This window comes from Petromyzon marinus, chromosome 13 (genome assembly GCF_048934315.1).
Source record: "Petromyzon marinus isolate PM22_M1 ecotype Great Lakes invasive population chromosome 13, UKy_Petmar_22M1.pri1.0, whole genome shotgun sequence".
Classification (NCBI taxonomy): Eukaryota; Metazoa; Chordata; class Hyperoartia; order Petromyzontiformes; family Petromyzontidae; genus Petromyzon; species Petromyzon marinus.
Window position 1 is genome coordinate 15,135,201 of NC_133679.1, and position 15,984 is coordinate 15,151,184.

A 15,984-nucleotide genomic window follows, 5' to 3' on the forward strand; every position below is an offset into this window, starting at 1 on the left:
CACACACCCGCACACACACGCACAAACACACACACATACCCGCACACACACACACCCGCACACACACACACGCACACACCCGCACACACACACACACACCCGCACACACACACACCCGCACACATTCGCACACACACACACGCACACACCCGCACACACACGCACAAAAACACACACACACCCGCACACATTCGCACACACACACACACCCGCACACACACACACGCACACACCCGCACACACACGCACAAACACACACACATACCCGCACACACACACCCGCACACACACCCACCCGCACACACACACACCCGCACACACACACGCACAAACACACACATACCCGCACACACGCACACACCCGCACAGCTACACACCACCGCTGGTTGTGACACCACCACCGCATACCCATACTTACACACACACACGCTTACACCCACACACCTGTACACACACACATAATTACCTATGTGTGTGTGACACCACCACTACAATTACTGCACAAAATACCACGTCACGTTAAAAGTTTGTTCACTAAAATTTTGCAAAAATTCGAGCTCTGAGAAAGTTTTTATTATTATTATTATTACAATTAACACCGCCCCCACCCCCCCACCCCCCCACCCCGGAGTGAGTAAACGAGGAGGTCACTCGAGATGTCAGAAGTAGTTCTGCGATATCTCCTTCAGCGGACCGTTCTCAACACGGGGTGACGCAGCGCTCGCTGACCGTGAGAGGTTTTCGAACGGAAACTGGTCTCGTGCCGTCACTGCGCACAGCGCGGTTGCAATGAATTTGGTGAAGGTTTAAAAACATAAACCTGACACGCATGTTAGTTGTGTTGTGCACGCGCCTGCGGCACGTGCGCACTACGTCTACACGCACGTCGAGTATGCGGGGAGCGGTGGCACGCTGGTTCAGCGCCACCACACCGCGAACCCAAGCGGCCAGGGTTCGTTTCCCCGGCTCTCGTCAGCGGCGAGTGACAGCCCAGGCGGACTCGGTCGGCCAGTGCCGCGGTGCGAAGCGCGAGCGCCGGGGGAGACAAAGGCGGCTTGGGTACGGCGGTGCTGATCCACCCCCTCCCTCCCCACGAACCGGGTTCGTGCGGCAACGCCGGCCCCTTGATAGGCGCTCGCCGGGGGCACTTGTCCTAACGGTCTTTAGAGGCCGGCCTGGGGGACCTTTGTCTCTATGCACAAACACGTGCCGGCGCAGCCAATGCGCAGAGGCGATGCGACTGAAACAATGAACGCGGGATTCACGGCCTCGTCGCCGCCGGCGGGCAGAGCGAGTCGTCCCCTTGTCGACGCCGGATCCCCCCCCAACACGCAGGGGGTAGTGGCAGGAGGGAGACCGTCGGGGTCAAGGGTGAAAGTGACCCGCCCCAACTGGACACCTCTGGGAAACATTCTGATTGCGAAGTGGCCGGGGACGCCGTGGGGTTTCAGATGCAGGCAGCCAGAGGGGAGTCTCGAAGCAGGTGGCCAGAACGATCCAGCGGGGCAACGTCCAATTCTGAAGCCCTCCCAGTCAATCTCTGCTCAGTGGGGGGTCGCTCCTTCTGCTCTGCTGGCCCCCTCTCGAGCGCACGGTGTAGCCGTCACACCCTGGGCGTGCCGCGCACCGCGCGCTTGACCTGCGGCCGTGTGCTAGACGCTACGCAAACCCACACCTCGGTGATGGTACCTCGAGCGTATCGGCCGGGGGGTGGGGGGCAGCTGAGAGGACATGGGGGGTGGGGGGGGGGTAAATTTAGGGGTGGTCGTGGTGGCTCCCCGGGATGGGGGGTTCCTTTGGGGTAACCAAGGATGCCCAGGGAGGGGACAGCCAAGGGACAACAAAGGGGTCGTCGTCTGCGGGTGGCCAGGGGAGTGACTGAGGGGGGTTCAGGAGTAACCCCCCCCCTCCCATGCCATCCCCCCCACCGGCCCCCTCCCCGTGCTGTTGCTTAGGCCGCATCCTGGACCTGAAGACGGGAACGGTGAAGAAGGAGGGGCAGCAGTCGTCCATGCGCATGTGCATGGGCTCACGGCGCTCCTTCATCAGCCGCATGCGGTAGGGGGCGGGTGGCGTGACCCCCACCCCAACACTACTACTACACTACACTAACACTACTACACTAACACTACTACACTAACACTACTACTACACTAACACTACTACTACACTACTACTACACTAACACTACTACACTAACACTACTACTACACTAACACTACACTAACACTACACTATCACTACACTAACACTACTACTACATTAACACTACTACTACTACACTAACACTACACTAACACTACACTAACACTACACTAACACTTCTACTACACTAACACTACTACTACACTAACACTATACTAACACTACACTAACACTACACTACTACTACACTAACACTACTACTACAGTAACACTACTACTACACGAACACTACACTAACACTACTACTACACTAACACTACTACTACACTAACACTACACTAACACTACTACTAGACTAACACTACTACTACACTACAACTACACTAACACTACTACTACACTACACTAACACTACTACTACACTAACACTACACTAACACTACTACTACACTAACACTACACTAACACTACTACTACACTACACTAACACTACTACTACACTAACACTACACTAACACTACTACTACACTAACACTACTACTACACTACTACTACACTAACACTACACTAACACTACACTAACACTACTACTACACTAACACTACACTAACACTACACTAACACTACTACTATACTACTACTACACTACTACTACACTAACACTACTACTACACTAACACTACTACTACTACTACTACAATAACACTACTACTACACTACTACTACACTAACACTACACTACTACTACACTAACACTACTACTACACTACTACTACACTAACACTACTACTACACTACTACTACACTAACACTACACTACTACTACACTAACACTACTACTACACTACTACTACACTAACACTACTACTACTACACTAACACTACTACACTAACACTACTACTACACTAACACTACAACTACACTACTACTACACTAACACTACTACTAGACTAACACTACTACTACACTAATGCTACTACACTAACACTACTACTACTCTAACACTACTACTACACTACTACTACACTAACACTACTACTACACTACTACTACACTAACACTACTACTACACTACTACTACACTAACACTACTATTACTACACTAACACTACTACTACACTACTACTACACTAACACTACTACTACACTAACACTACTACTACATTCACACTACTACTACACTAACACTACTACTACACTACTACTACACTAACACTACTACACTACTACTACACTAACACTACACTACTACTACACTACTACTACTACACTACTAGTACACTAACACTACTACTACACTACTGCGACACTAACACTACACTACTACTACACTAACACTACTACTACACTACTACTACTACTACACTAACACTACTACTACTACACTAACACTACTACTACACTACTACTACACTAACACTACTACTAGACTAACACTACTACTACACTAACACTACTACACTAACACTACTACACTAACACTACTACTACACTAACACTACTACTACACTAACACTACTACTACACTGCTACTACACTAACACTACTACACTACTACTACACTAACACTACTATTACTACACTAACACTACTACTACTACACTACTACTACACTACTACTACACTAACACTACTACTACACTAACACTACTACACTAACACGACTACCATACTAACACTACTACACTAACACTATTACTACACTAACACTACTACACTAACACTACTACTACACTAACACTACACTAACACTACTACTACTACACTAACACTACTACTACACTAACACTACTACACTAACACTACTACTACACTAACACTACTACACTAACACTACTACTACACTAACACTACTACACTAACACTACTACTACACTAACACGACTACCACACTAACACTACTACACTAACACTACTACTACACTAACACAACTACCACACTAACACTACTACACTAACACTACTACTACACTAACACTACACTAACACTACTACACTAACACTACTACTACACTAACACTACTACTACACTAACACTACACTAACACTACTACTACTACACTAACACTACTACTACACTAACACTACTACACTAACACTACTACTACACTAACACTACTACACTAACACTACTACTACACTAACACTACTACACTAACACTACTACTACACTAACACGACTACCACACTAACACTACTACACTAACACTACTACTACACTAACACTTCTACTACACTAACACTACTACACTAACACTACTACTACACTAACACTACACTAACACTACTACACTAACACTACTACTACACTAACACTACTACTACACTAACACTACTACACTAACACTACTACTACACTAACACTACTAATACGACAGTACTACGAATGCTATCCCTAACACTATTCCCTAACACCAACGCTGCTCATCCTTATACTACCAATGCACATACCCTGACACTAACCCTGTTGCCTCTGATACTTACACTACCCCTACTAGTGGCCGACCGAAATTCGGTTTCAGTTTCGGCGCCGAAAGTTGGCAAATGGCCACTTTCGGCATACTTTCGATTTCGACCAAAAGTCAATTTTTTACTTTCGATTTCGGCCGAAACTGATATTCACTTTCGGTTGTCAACCGAAGATCTATTTTTAGAATATTACGCTCGTGCTAAGTCTATCAGCCGGTCCGTCGGCGCTAGGCAATCCTATACGATAGGCTGCATACACACACACACACGTACACACATACACACGTACACACATACACACACACATACGCACACACGTACATACATACACGCATACACACACATATACACGCATACACACACGTACACACATACACGCATACACACACATACACACATACACGCATACACACACATATACACACACGTACACACATACACACACGTACACACATACATACACATACGTACACACATACAACAACAACAACCGCCATTCGCCACTAAGTGGCGGTGACGTCACCACGGCGCTTGTGCCAGGCTATGTGCACCCTGAGGCCACGTGAAGTGTCGAACGCCCGCTGGCAGGAGGTCACGGGGCAGACCCAGGTGCCACGGGTCGACTGACTGAGATGACTAGCTGATGCACCACCTGTGCCCCCTACTGTGGCAACCGGCTGTGTTTTAGCCACCCGGCGCTCCGCTCGTTGTTGTGAGCGTCGCTCCTCCGCCCTCCGTTGTTGTTGGAGGGCGACTGCCTCCAACTGCCCAGTAGCGTCCTTCACGAGTCTCCTCCACAGAGGCCGATCTTGACACCGCTGGTACCAGCCATCGGCAAGTCCACTCAGCTCCACGTCCTCCTGTACCACATCACTCCATCTCTTCTCTAGCCTGTGCCGTGCCCGCTTAGCCCCCTCAATGCGGCCGAACAAAAGCTGTTTCGGCATGCGTTGGCTGGGCATGCGGGCTACATGACCCAGCCATCGCAGCCTTCCCCGCCGGAGGAGCTCACCGATGGGACCCTGCCCAGATCTTTCAAGGATTTGTGAGCTCCTCACACAATCCAGTCTGGTTAAACCCAGGATGGATCGTAGGCAGGCCAGCCTAAATGTTTTCAACCGGCGAAGATGTTCCATTAGGGGGGTCCACGTTTCGCAAGCGTAGAGAAGGAAGGGAATGACTGTGGCCGAGAAGACCTGAAGTTTTGTGCGGAGCGACAGACCAGGTAGCTTCCACACAGCGTTACGCAACCGATGAAAAGATATTGCCGCTCGACTGATTCGGAGTGAGACCTCTGCTGTTAAACTGGAGCCGGTCATAAGCACACTGCCCAGGTATGGGAAACTCTCCACTCGCTCCACAACTGCCCCATCACCGATTGAGAGTTGTGGGGGTGGAGTGTCCGATGGTACAAAATACCCAGGCAGGTGCTTAGTTTTGGTGGGGCTAATGGTAAGGCCCCACCTCTTAGTGGCACGCTCCAGTCTCAGCAGCAGCGCCTCCAACTCCTCCTCTGAATGAGCAGCTATTACCAAATCATCAGCATACATAACGTGGTTGAGCAATAGGGAGCCATCCCTTGACCGCACCCGGGCATCGATCAGCCTCCCATTATATCTGTACCATATGGAGATTCCCCCGGTACAGCTATTGAAGGCTTCACGAACTACGTGGTCAAAATAGATGTCAAATAATGTGGGAGCCAGAGGACATCCCTGTCGCACCCCAAGGTGTACAGGGAATGGCTCTGACTCCCGACCATGTAGTTTTACCCGGGCCCGCTCACCATCATGAAGGTTCTTAATGATCGTGAGCAGAGAGTCAGGTACACCAAAAGCACGAAGAACAACCCAGAGCCCAGGCCTACTGATGGTATCATAGGCCTTGACCAGGTCAATAAAGCAGAGATGTAGGTCTTGTTGGATTTCCCTACACCTCTGCTGTAGCAGACGGACAGAAAATATGGCATCTGTGCAGGACCGCCCTTTCCTGAAACCGCATTGGGGCTCCGCAAGCCTCTCCTCAGCGTGCCTGGCAAGGCGATGCTGAATAATCCTTGCCAGGACCTTTCCCGGCACACTGAGGAGTGAAATGCCCCTGTAGTTGTTACAGTCTGTGTGGTCCCCCTTCTTAAAAAGGGGACCGCCAGGGCATCCTTCCAATCCTGCGGAACCCGTCCAGTGGTCCAGACTGTTGTTATGATGTCATATAGGGCATTCTGTGCACAAACGCCACCCTCCCTCAGCATTTCGCTTGGGAGATCATCTCTGCCCGCTGCCTTTCCTGGTCTCAGAATCCGGATTGCCTTCAGTACTTCCTCAACAGATGGCACCTCAGCCAGCCACTCACAGGGGGTGACTTCTTCCAATATTTGAGGCACCGCAGCCTCAGCAGGGTCATCCTTAGTTTGTGCCACGATGTATTCCTGGATGAGGGATTTTCCCTCCCCTAGGACCTCACAGAAATGCTCAGCAAATCTGCAAACCTGTTCCTGGGCGTCGGAGATTGGATCACCGTTTTTTCCCCTAATGATTGTAATAGGTGTGGTGCTGCAGGTTACTTTTTTGATGGAGTTAAATAGAGATTTGTGATCACGGGCCACTGAGGCAGACTCCATCTCCTCAGCAACCCGCGACCACCACCCATCCTTGCAGCGCCTCACGGCTCTCCGAACCTCCGAGCGAAGGCTGCGGTAAGCCTCCTCATTCTCTGACGTAGGATTCTGTAGCCGATGACAGTGGGCCTGTCGCTTTTTCTCAACCATCCTGAACACCTCCTCTGTCAGCCAGGGTCTCTGGGGAGGTCTGGACCGCGTACCCAAAGCAGCCATTGCAGCTGCATGAGCCACAGTCCTAAACCTCGCCCATTTACCCTCGACATCAGGAGGAGTCGGGGACGATGCCAATCCCAGCCGCAAGCGATGATGAAATTCTCGCTTGCAACTTTCATCAGATAACTGAGACCAGGCCACTTTAGGTTGGAATGGGGTCCACCACCGGAGTGGAAGAATGGCAGGCGCATCTTACAGATGACTAGTCGATGGTCAGAGGGCAGATCAGCTCCACGGTAGGTCCTGGTGTCAAGGACATGGGCTCGCATCCGCTGGTCCGTCACTATGTAGTCCAGCAGATGTTCTTGCTTGGACTCGGCATGTATCCATGATGTTGTGTGGATGTGCCAATGCCGGAACAGCGTGTTGGTAATTACAAGCCCATGGCTGCACAAAAATCTAGCAGCCTCCTACCGTTGTTATTGAGCTGATCTGGCCCATGCCCTCCAATCACTCCAGACCAGGTGCCAGCATCATGACCAACTCGGGCATTGAAGTCACCCAACATGATGACTCTATCCCGAGGGGCCACTTTAGCCAGCACCTGTGACAGGAGGTCATAGAATGCATCTGACTCATCGGCTTTGCCTGCATCCCTCCACGGATGTTCATCTTCGGTGGGGGCATAAGTAACCACGACCACCATTCCTCGCCTCCGGTTGATGGGAAGGCGAGCCCAAAGTAGCCTGGGGCTTACAGCTTCCCACACCTCACCGCCGCGCTCCCACGCCCCCTTCATTCTTTTGTTCACACACACGTACACACACACGTACACACATATATACGTACACACACACACATGCACACACGTACACACACACATACACACGCGTACACACATACGTACACACATACACACACGTACACACATATACGTCAGCAGCAGCAGCAGCAGCTTACGAGCGAGGTTACAGCCGCAACCAATGGGCTGGGCCCGTCAATAAATGACGTCACCACCTGGGGTGGGGGGTGGGGGGCAGCGACTGCGTAGCGATTGGCGCGCTGCGCTACGAACCCGGCGGCCCGAGTTCGATTCCCGCTCACGGCCGGTGACGATTATTTGAACCGGTCCTGGGCCTCCCCTAGGTAGACTCAGCCTCAAACGAGTAAGTGGTGTGGTATGTCAACATCGCCACTGGGGAGACAAAGGCGGCCGGCCGTGGTGAATCTAAGTCCCGAGCGAAGCCAGGTAGTAAAGCTAGTAGTTTATAAATCTTGTGTTCAGTAACTTCGGTTATAAACCTTTCGGTTTTGGCCGAAAGTAAATTTTTACTTTCGGTCTGGTTTGGGTTTTGACTGAGACCAGAAATTCAGTTTCGGTCGGCCTCTAACCCCCACTACTTCTCACACTACCCTAATCCTGTCCTTAACACGAATACCCCTAAACCTAGCCCTCTCCTTAACCATAAGCCTATCGCTGATCCTAACCCTGTACCCAACTCTTATTCCTGATTCTGACTATAAACCCATCCCTGACCCTGTGTTGAACCCTGCCGCGTGCTAGGTGCGGCACGGCGCCCGTGGACCCGGTCACTGCCAACCGCCTGGGTCACCTCCGCAACCGCTACCGGTGAGTGGGGGTCACAGGGTCACGATGGACACGGGGGTCACCGTGGGGTCACAGGGTCACGGTGGGGACACAGGGTCACCGTGGGGTCACAGGGTCACCGTGGGGTCACAGGGTCACCGTTGGGACACGGGGTCACCGTGGGAACACGGGGTCACCGTGGAGTCACAGGGTCACCGTGGGGACACGGGATCACGGTGGACATGGAGGCGAACCCGTGGTCAGTCCGTAAGCTCCGTCGCGGGCTGCGAAACCCGACACTCCCCCAGCGGCAGGTTCCTTAGAAATAAATGAACATTATCAGAATCTACAACAATCATAATCCCTGCATTCCAGCGTCGTCGGAGAGACGGCGAGAGACATCCTCGTGTGTGGTATGTGTAATGTGTGTGTAGTGTGTGGTGTGTGTAATGTGTGTGTAGTGTGTGGTGTGTGTAATGTGTGTGTAGTGTGTGGTGTGTGTAATGTGTGTGTAGTATGTGGTGTGTGTAATGTGTGTGTAGTGTGTGGTGTGTGTAATGTGTGTGTAGTGTGTGGTGTGTGTAATGTGTGTGTAGTGTGTGGTGTGTGTAATGTGTGTGTAGTGTGTAATGTGTGTGTAGTGCGTGGTGTGTGTAATGTGTGTGTAGTGTGTGGTGTGTGTAATGTGTGTGTAGTGTGTGGTGTGTGTAATGTGTGTGTAGTGTGTGGTGTGTGTAATGTGTGTGTAGTGTGTGGTGTGTGTAATGCGTGTGTAGTGTGTGGTGTGTGTAATGTGTGTGTAGTGTGTGGTGTGTGTAATGCGTGTGTAGTGTGTGGTGTGTGTAATGTGTGTGTAGTGTGTGGTGTGTGTAATGTGTGTGTAGCGTGTGGTGTGTGTAATGTGTGTGTAGTGTGTGGTGTGTGTAATGTGTGTGTAGTGTGTGGTGTGTGTAATGTGTGTGTAGTGTGTGGTGTGTGTAATGTGTGTGTAGTGTGTGGTGTGTGTAATGTGTGTGTAGTGTGTGGTGTGTGTAGTGTGTGGTGTGTGTAATGTGTGTGTAGTGTGTGGTGTGTGTAATGTGTGTGTAGTGTGTGGTGTGTGTAATGTGTGTGTAGTGTGTAATGTGTGTGTAGTGTGTGGTGTGTGTAATGTGTGTGTAGTGTGTGGTGTGTGTAATGTGTGTCTAGTGTGTGGTGTGTGTAATGTGTGTGTAGTGTGTGGTGTGTGTAATGTGTGTCTAGTGTGTGGTGTGTGTAATGTGTGTGTAGTGTGTGGTGTGTGTAATGTGTGTGTAGTGTGTGGTGTGTGTGGTGGTTGGGTAGTGGTTAGCGCGCTGCGCTATGAACCTGGCGACCCGGGTTCGATTCCCGCTCACGGCCAACACCGGTGACGATTATCTGGACCGGTCCTGGGCCTCCCCTAGGTCGACTCAGCCTCAAATGAGTGCCTGGTGCGATGTGTAAACATCGCCACTGGAGAGACAAAGGTGGCCGGGCGTGGTGTTGGCCATCCACCCCCTCGTGTGCCGTGCCGGCCTTCATAGGTGCTCGTTAACAGCACTTGCCCCGACAGTCTGTTAAGGCTATAGGGGGATCTTCGTATTTTTTTGCGTGTGGTGTGTGCATGCGTGTGTTGTGTGCGTGTGATGTGTGTGGTGTGTGTGTGTGGTGTGTGTGATGTGCGTGTGTTGTGTGTGCGTGTGGTGTGTGTGTAGTGTGTGTGTGATGTGTGTGATGTGTGTGGTGTGTGTGATGTGCGTGTGTTGTGTGTGTGGTGTGTGTGTTGTGTGTGTGGTGTGTTGTGGTGTGTGTGTTGTGTGTGTGTGTGTGGTGTGTGTGTGGTGTGTTGTGTGTGTGGTGTGTTGTGGTGTGTGTGTTGTGTGTGTGTGTGTGGTGTGTGTGTGGTGTGTTGTGTGTGTAGTGTGTGTTGTGGTGTGTGTGTAGTGTGTGTTGTGGTGTGTCTGTGGTGTGTGTTGTGTGTTGTGTGTGTGGTGTGTGTGTGTGTTGTGTGTGTGTGGCGTGTGTTAGGAGCAGTAGTGTTGTGTGTGTGTGGTGTGTGTGGTGTGTGTGTGGTGTGTGTGTTGTGGTGTGTGTGTGGTGTGTGTTAGGAGCAGTAGTGTTGTGTGTGTGGTGTGTTGTGGTGTGTGTGTTGTGTGTGGTGTGTGTTGTGTGTGTGGTGTGTGTGTTGTGTGTGTAGTGTGTGTTGTGGTGTGTGTGTGGTGTGTGTTGTGTGTTGTGTGTGTGGTGTGTGTGTTTGTTGTGTGTGTGTGTAGTGTGTGTTGTGGTGTGTGTGTGTTGTGTGTGTGTTGTGTGTGTGTTGTGTGTGTGTGGTGTGTGTGTTGTGTGTGTGTGGTTTGTGTGTTGTGGGGTGTGTGTGGTGTGTGTAGTGTGTGTTGTGGTGTGTGTGGTGTGTGTTGTGTGTGTGTTGTGGTGTGTGTGTGGTGTGTGTGTGATGTGTGTGTGGTGTGTGTTAGGAGCAGTAGTGTTGTGGTGTGTGTGTTGTGGTGTGTGTGTGGTGTGTGTGTGCGGTGTGTGTGGTGTGTGTGTGGTGTGTGTGGTGTGAATGTGGTGTGTGTGTGGTGTGTGTGGTGTGTGTTAGGAGCAGTAGTGTTGTGTGTGTGTGGTGTGTGTGTGTGGTGTGTGTGGTGTGTTTGTTGTGGTGTGTGTGTTGTGTGTGTGTTGTGGTGTGTGTGTTGTGGTGTGATGTGTGTGTGTGTTAGGAGCAGTAGTATTGTGTGTGTGTGGTGTGTTGTGGTGTGTGTGGTGTGTGTTGTGTGTTTGTGGTGTGTGTGTTGTGTGTGTAGTGTGTGTTGTGGTGTGTGTGTTGTGTGTGTGTGGTGTGTGTGTGGTGTGTGTGTGTGTTGTGTGTGTGTTTGTGGTGTGTGTGTTGTGTGTGTAGTGTGTGTTGTGGTGTGTGTGTGTGGTGTGTGTGTAGTGTGTGTTATGTGTGTGTTGTGGTGTGTGTGTGGTGTGTGTGTGGTGTGTGTGTTGTGGTGTGTGTGTGATGTGTGTGTGGTGTGTGTGTGTTTTGGGTGTTGTTGTGTGTGGTGTGTGTGTGGGTGTGTGTAGGGGAGGGTGTGTGGTGGTGTGTGGGGTGGTGTGTGTGTGTGTGTGTGTGTGTGTGTGTGATGTGGGTGGGGTGGTTGTGTGTTGTTGTGGTGTGTGTGTGTGGTGTGTGGTGTGTGTGTGTGGGTTGTGGTGTGTGTGTGTGTAGTGTGTGTGTGTGTGTGTGTGTGGGTTGTGGTGTGTGTGTGGTGTGTGTGTGGTGTGTGTGTGTGTGGTGTGTGTGTGTGTGTGTGTGGTGTGTGTGTGGTGTGTGTGGTGTGTGTGGTGTGTGTGTGTGTGTGTGTGTGTGGTGTGTGGTGTGTATGGGTGTGTGTGTGTGTGTGTGTGTGTGTTGTGGTGTTTGTGTGTGGTGCTGCCTCAGTGGCCCGTGATCACAAATCTCTATTTAACTCCATCAAAAAAGTAACCCGCAGCACCACACCTATTACAATCATTAGGGGAAAAAACGGTGATCCAATCTCCTACGCCCAGGAACAGGTTTGCAGATTTGCTGAGCATTTCTGTGAGGTCCTGGGGGAGGGAAAATCCCTCAGCCAGGAAAACATCGTGGCACAAAGTGAGGATGACCCTGCTGAGGCTGCGGTGCCTCAAATATTGGAAGAAGTCACCCCCTGTGAGTGGCTGGCTGAGGTGCCATCTGTTGAGGAAGTACTGAAGACGATCCGGAGTCTGAGACCAGAAAAGGCAGCGGGCAGAAATGCTGAGGGAGGGTGGCGTTTGTGCACAGACTGCCCTATATGACATCATAACAACGGTCTGGACCACTGGATGGGTTCCGCAGGATTGGAAGGATGCCCTGGTGGTCCCCCTTTTTAAGAAGGGGGACCGCACAGACTGTAACAACTACAGGGGCATCTCACTCCTCAGTGTGCCGGGAAAGGTCCTGGCAAGGATTATTCAGCATCGCCTTGCCAGGCACGCTGAGGAGAGGCTTGCGGAGCCCCAATGCGATTTCAGTAAAGGGCAGTCCTGCACAGATGCCATATTTTCTGTCCGTCTGCTACAGCAGAGGTGTAGGGAATTCTAACAAGACCTACATCTCTGCTTTATTGACCTGGTCAAGGCCTATGATACCATCAGTAGGCCTGGGCTCTGGGTTGTTCTTCGTGCTTTTGGAGTACCTGACCCTCTGCTCACGATCATTAAGGACCTTCATGATGGTGAGCGGGCCGGGTAAAACTTCGTGGGCGTGAGTCAGAGCCATTCCCTGTACACCTTGTGGTGCGACAGGGAAATCCTCTGGCTCCCACATTATTTAACATCTATTTTGACCACGTAGTTCGTGAAGCCTTCAATAGCTGTACCAGGGGAATCTCCATATGGTACAGATATAATGGGAGGCTGATCGATGCCCGGGTGCGGTCAAGGGATGGCTCCCTATTGCTCAACCACGTTATGTATGCTGATGATTTGGTAATAGCTGCTCATTCAGAGGAGGAGTTGGAGGCGCTGCTGCTGAGACTGGAGCGTGCCACTAACAGGTGGGGCCTTACCATCAACCCCACCAAAACTAAGCACCTGCCTGGGTATTTTGTACCATCGGACACTCCACCCCCACAACTCCCAATCGGTGATGGGGCAGTTGTGGAGAGAGTGGAGAGTTTCCCATACCTGGGCAGTGTGCTTATGACTGCCTCCAGTTTAACAGCAGAGGTCTCACTCCGAATCAGTCGAGCGGCAATATCCTTTCATTGGTTGCGTAACGCTGTGTGGAAGCTACCTGGTCTGTCGCTCCGCACTAAGCTTCAGGTCTTCTCGGCCACGGTCATTCCCTCCCTTCTCTATGCTTGCGAAACGTGCACCCCCATAATGGAACATCTTCGCCGGTTAGAAACATTTAGGCTGGCCTGCCTACGATCCATCCTGGGTTTAACCAGACTGGATTGTGTGAGGAGCTCACAAATCCTTGAAAGATCTGGGCAAGGTCCCATCGGTGAGCTCCTCCGGCGGGGAAGGCTGCGTTGGCTGGGTCATGTAGCCCGCATGCTCAGCCACCGCATGCCGAAACAGCTTTTGTTCGGCCGGATTGAGGGGGCTAAGCGGGCGCGGCATAGGCTAGAGAAGAGATGGAGTGATGTGGTACAGGAGGATGTGGAGCTGAGTGGACTTGCCGATGACCGGTACCAGCGGTGTCAAGATCGGCCTCTGTGGAGGAGGCCCGTGAAGGACGCTACTGGGCAGTTGGAGGTAGTCGCCCTCCAACAACAACAGAGGGCGGAGGAGCGACGCTCACAACAACGAGCGGAGCGCTGGGTGGCTAAAGCACAGCAGGTTGGCACAGTAGGGGGCACAGGTGGTGCATCAGCCAGTCATCTCAGTCAGTCGACCCGTGGCACCTGGGTCTGCCCCGTGACCTCCTGCCAGCGGGCGTTCGACACTTCACGTGGCCTCAGGGTGCACATAGCCTGGCACAAGCGTCGTGGTGACGTCACCGCCACTTAGTGGCGAATGGCGGTTGTTGTTGTTGTGTGTGGTGTGTGTGTGTTGTGTGTGGTGTGTGTGTTGTGGTGTGTGTGTTGTGGTGTATGTGGTGTGTGTGTGTTGTGGTGTGTGTGATGTGTGTGGTGTGTGTGTGTGTTAGGAGCAGTAGTGTTGTGGTGTGTGTGTGTGTGGTGTGTATGTGTGTGTTGTGTGTGGTGTGTTGTGGTGTGTGTGTGGTGTGTGTGTTGTGTGTGTGTGTTGTGTGTGTGTGTTGTGTGTGGTGTGTATGTGTGTGTTGTGTGTGGTGTGTGTGTGTGTGGTGTGTGTTGTGTGTGTGTGTTGTGTGTGTGTGGTGTGTGTGTGTTTTGTGTGTGTGGTGTGTGTGGTGTATGTGTTGTGTGTGTGTGTTAGAAGCAGTAGTGTTGTGGTTAGCGCACTGCACTACCAACCCGGCGAACCGAATTCGATTCTCGGTCGCGGCCAATAAGAGTGACACGAAATATTTGCACCGGTTCGAGGCCGTCCCCTAGGTCGACTCAGCCTTAAACAAGTTACCTGGCGCGGTGTAGAAACGCATCAGCACTGGGGAGACAGAGATAACCGGGCGTTGGTGGCCACACCACCACAACGATGTTGATCATTGGTGATCAAGTAATGGTGATGATGCTGTGCGAGTGCTGATGGGCGATGACGATCTTGGCAGTGATGGCGATGATGATGATGATGGCGACAGTGCCGGATGATCCTCGTAGCAAAAGTAGCTACATATGTAGTAGTAGCTACTACTACATATGTAGTGGTGTGTGTGTGTTGTGGTGGTGTGTGTGTGTTGTAGTGGTGTGTGTGTGTGTTGTGGTGTAGTAGTAGCTACTACTACATATGTAGCTACTACACATGTAGTGGCTATATATGTAGTAGTAGCTACGGGCCCCGCACTTTCAAGGGCCCCGCGCTAAATGCTTTCAAGCTATCAATTCCGGTTCACTGATTCTGCACTTGCTCTATTACTATAGTACTATACCGCCTTCAACTTTTATGAACGACTGGGTGTTTACGGTTAGAGATTTGTCGTGTTATCTGGCTGTATAGCAAATGAAAAAATACAATTACTTTACTATGCAAGCTAAACATGTTATGTTTTAATATTTACGTGTTTTTTTTACGTAAGGCCTCTTAATACCATATGCTACAGGCCCTGCACTAGCTTAATCCGGCACTGGATGGCGATGATGATGATGATGGCGATGATGGTGATGGTGATGATGGTGGTAATGGTGATGATGATGGTGATGGTGATGATGGTGGTAATGGTGATGATGGTGATGATGATGATGGTGGTGATGATGATGGTGGTGGTGATGATGGTGATGGCGATGGTGATGATGATGGCGATGATGGTGATGATGATGGTGGTGGTGATGATGGCGATGATGGTGATGGTGGTGGTGATGATGATGATGGTGATGATGATGGTGGTGATGATGATGATGGTGATGATGATGGTGGTGGTGATGATGATGGTGG

The 15,984-nt window shown here is 50.9% G+C and overlaps 1 protein-coding gene across 10 annotated transcripts in view; it reads left to right on the forward strand.

The window, feature by feature from the left end:
* The window catches only part of LOC116942090 (aryl hydrocarbon receptor nuclear translocator-like), an 87,452-nt gene that overhangs the window by 25,341 nt on the left and 46,127 nt on the right, over window positions 1-15,984 (forward strand). For all 10 annotated transcript variants that reach the window (XM_032953660.2, XM_076066898.1, XM_032953663.2 and 7 more), the window contains 2 exons: window positions 1,956-2,058; window positions 8,950-9,015. In XM_032953660.2, the coding sequence (XP_032809551.1) occupies window positions 1,956-2,058; window positions 8,950-9,015 (169 nt within the window). The remainder of the gene's footprint in view (window positions 1-1,955; window positions 2,059-8,949; window positions 9,016-15,984) is intronic.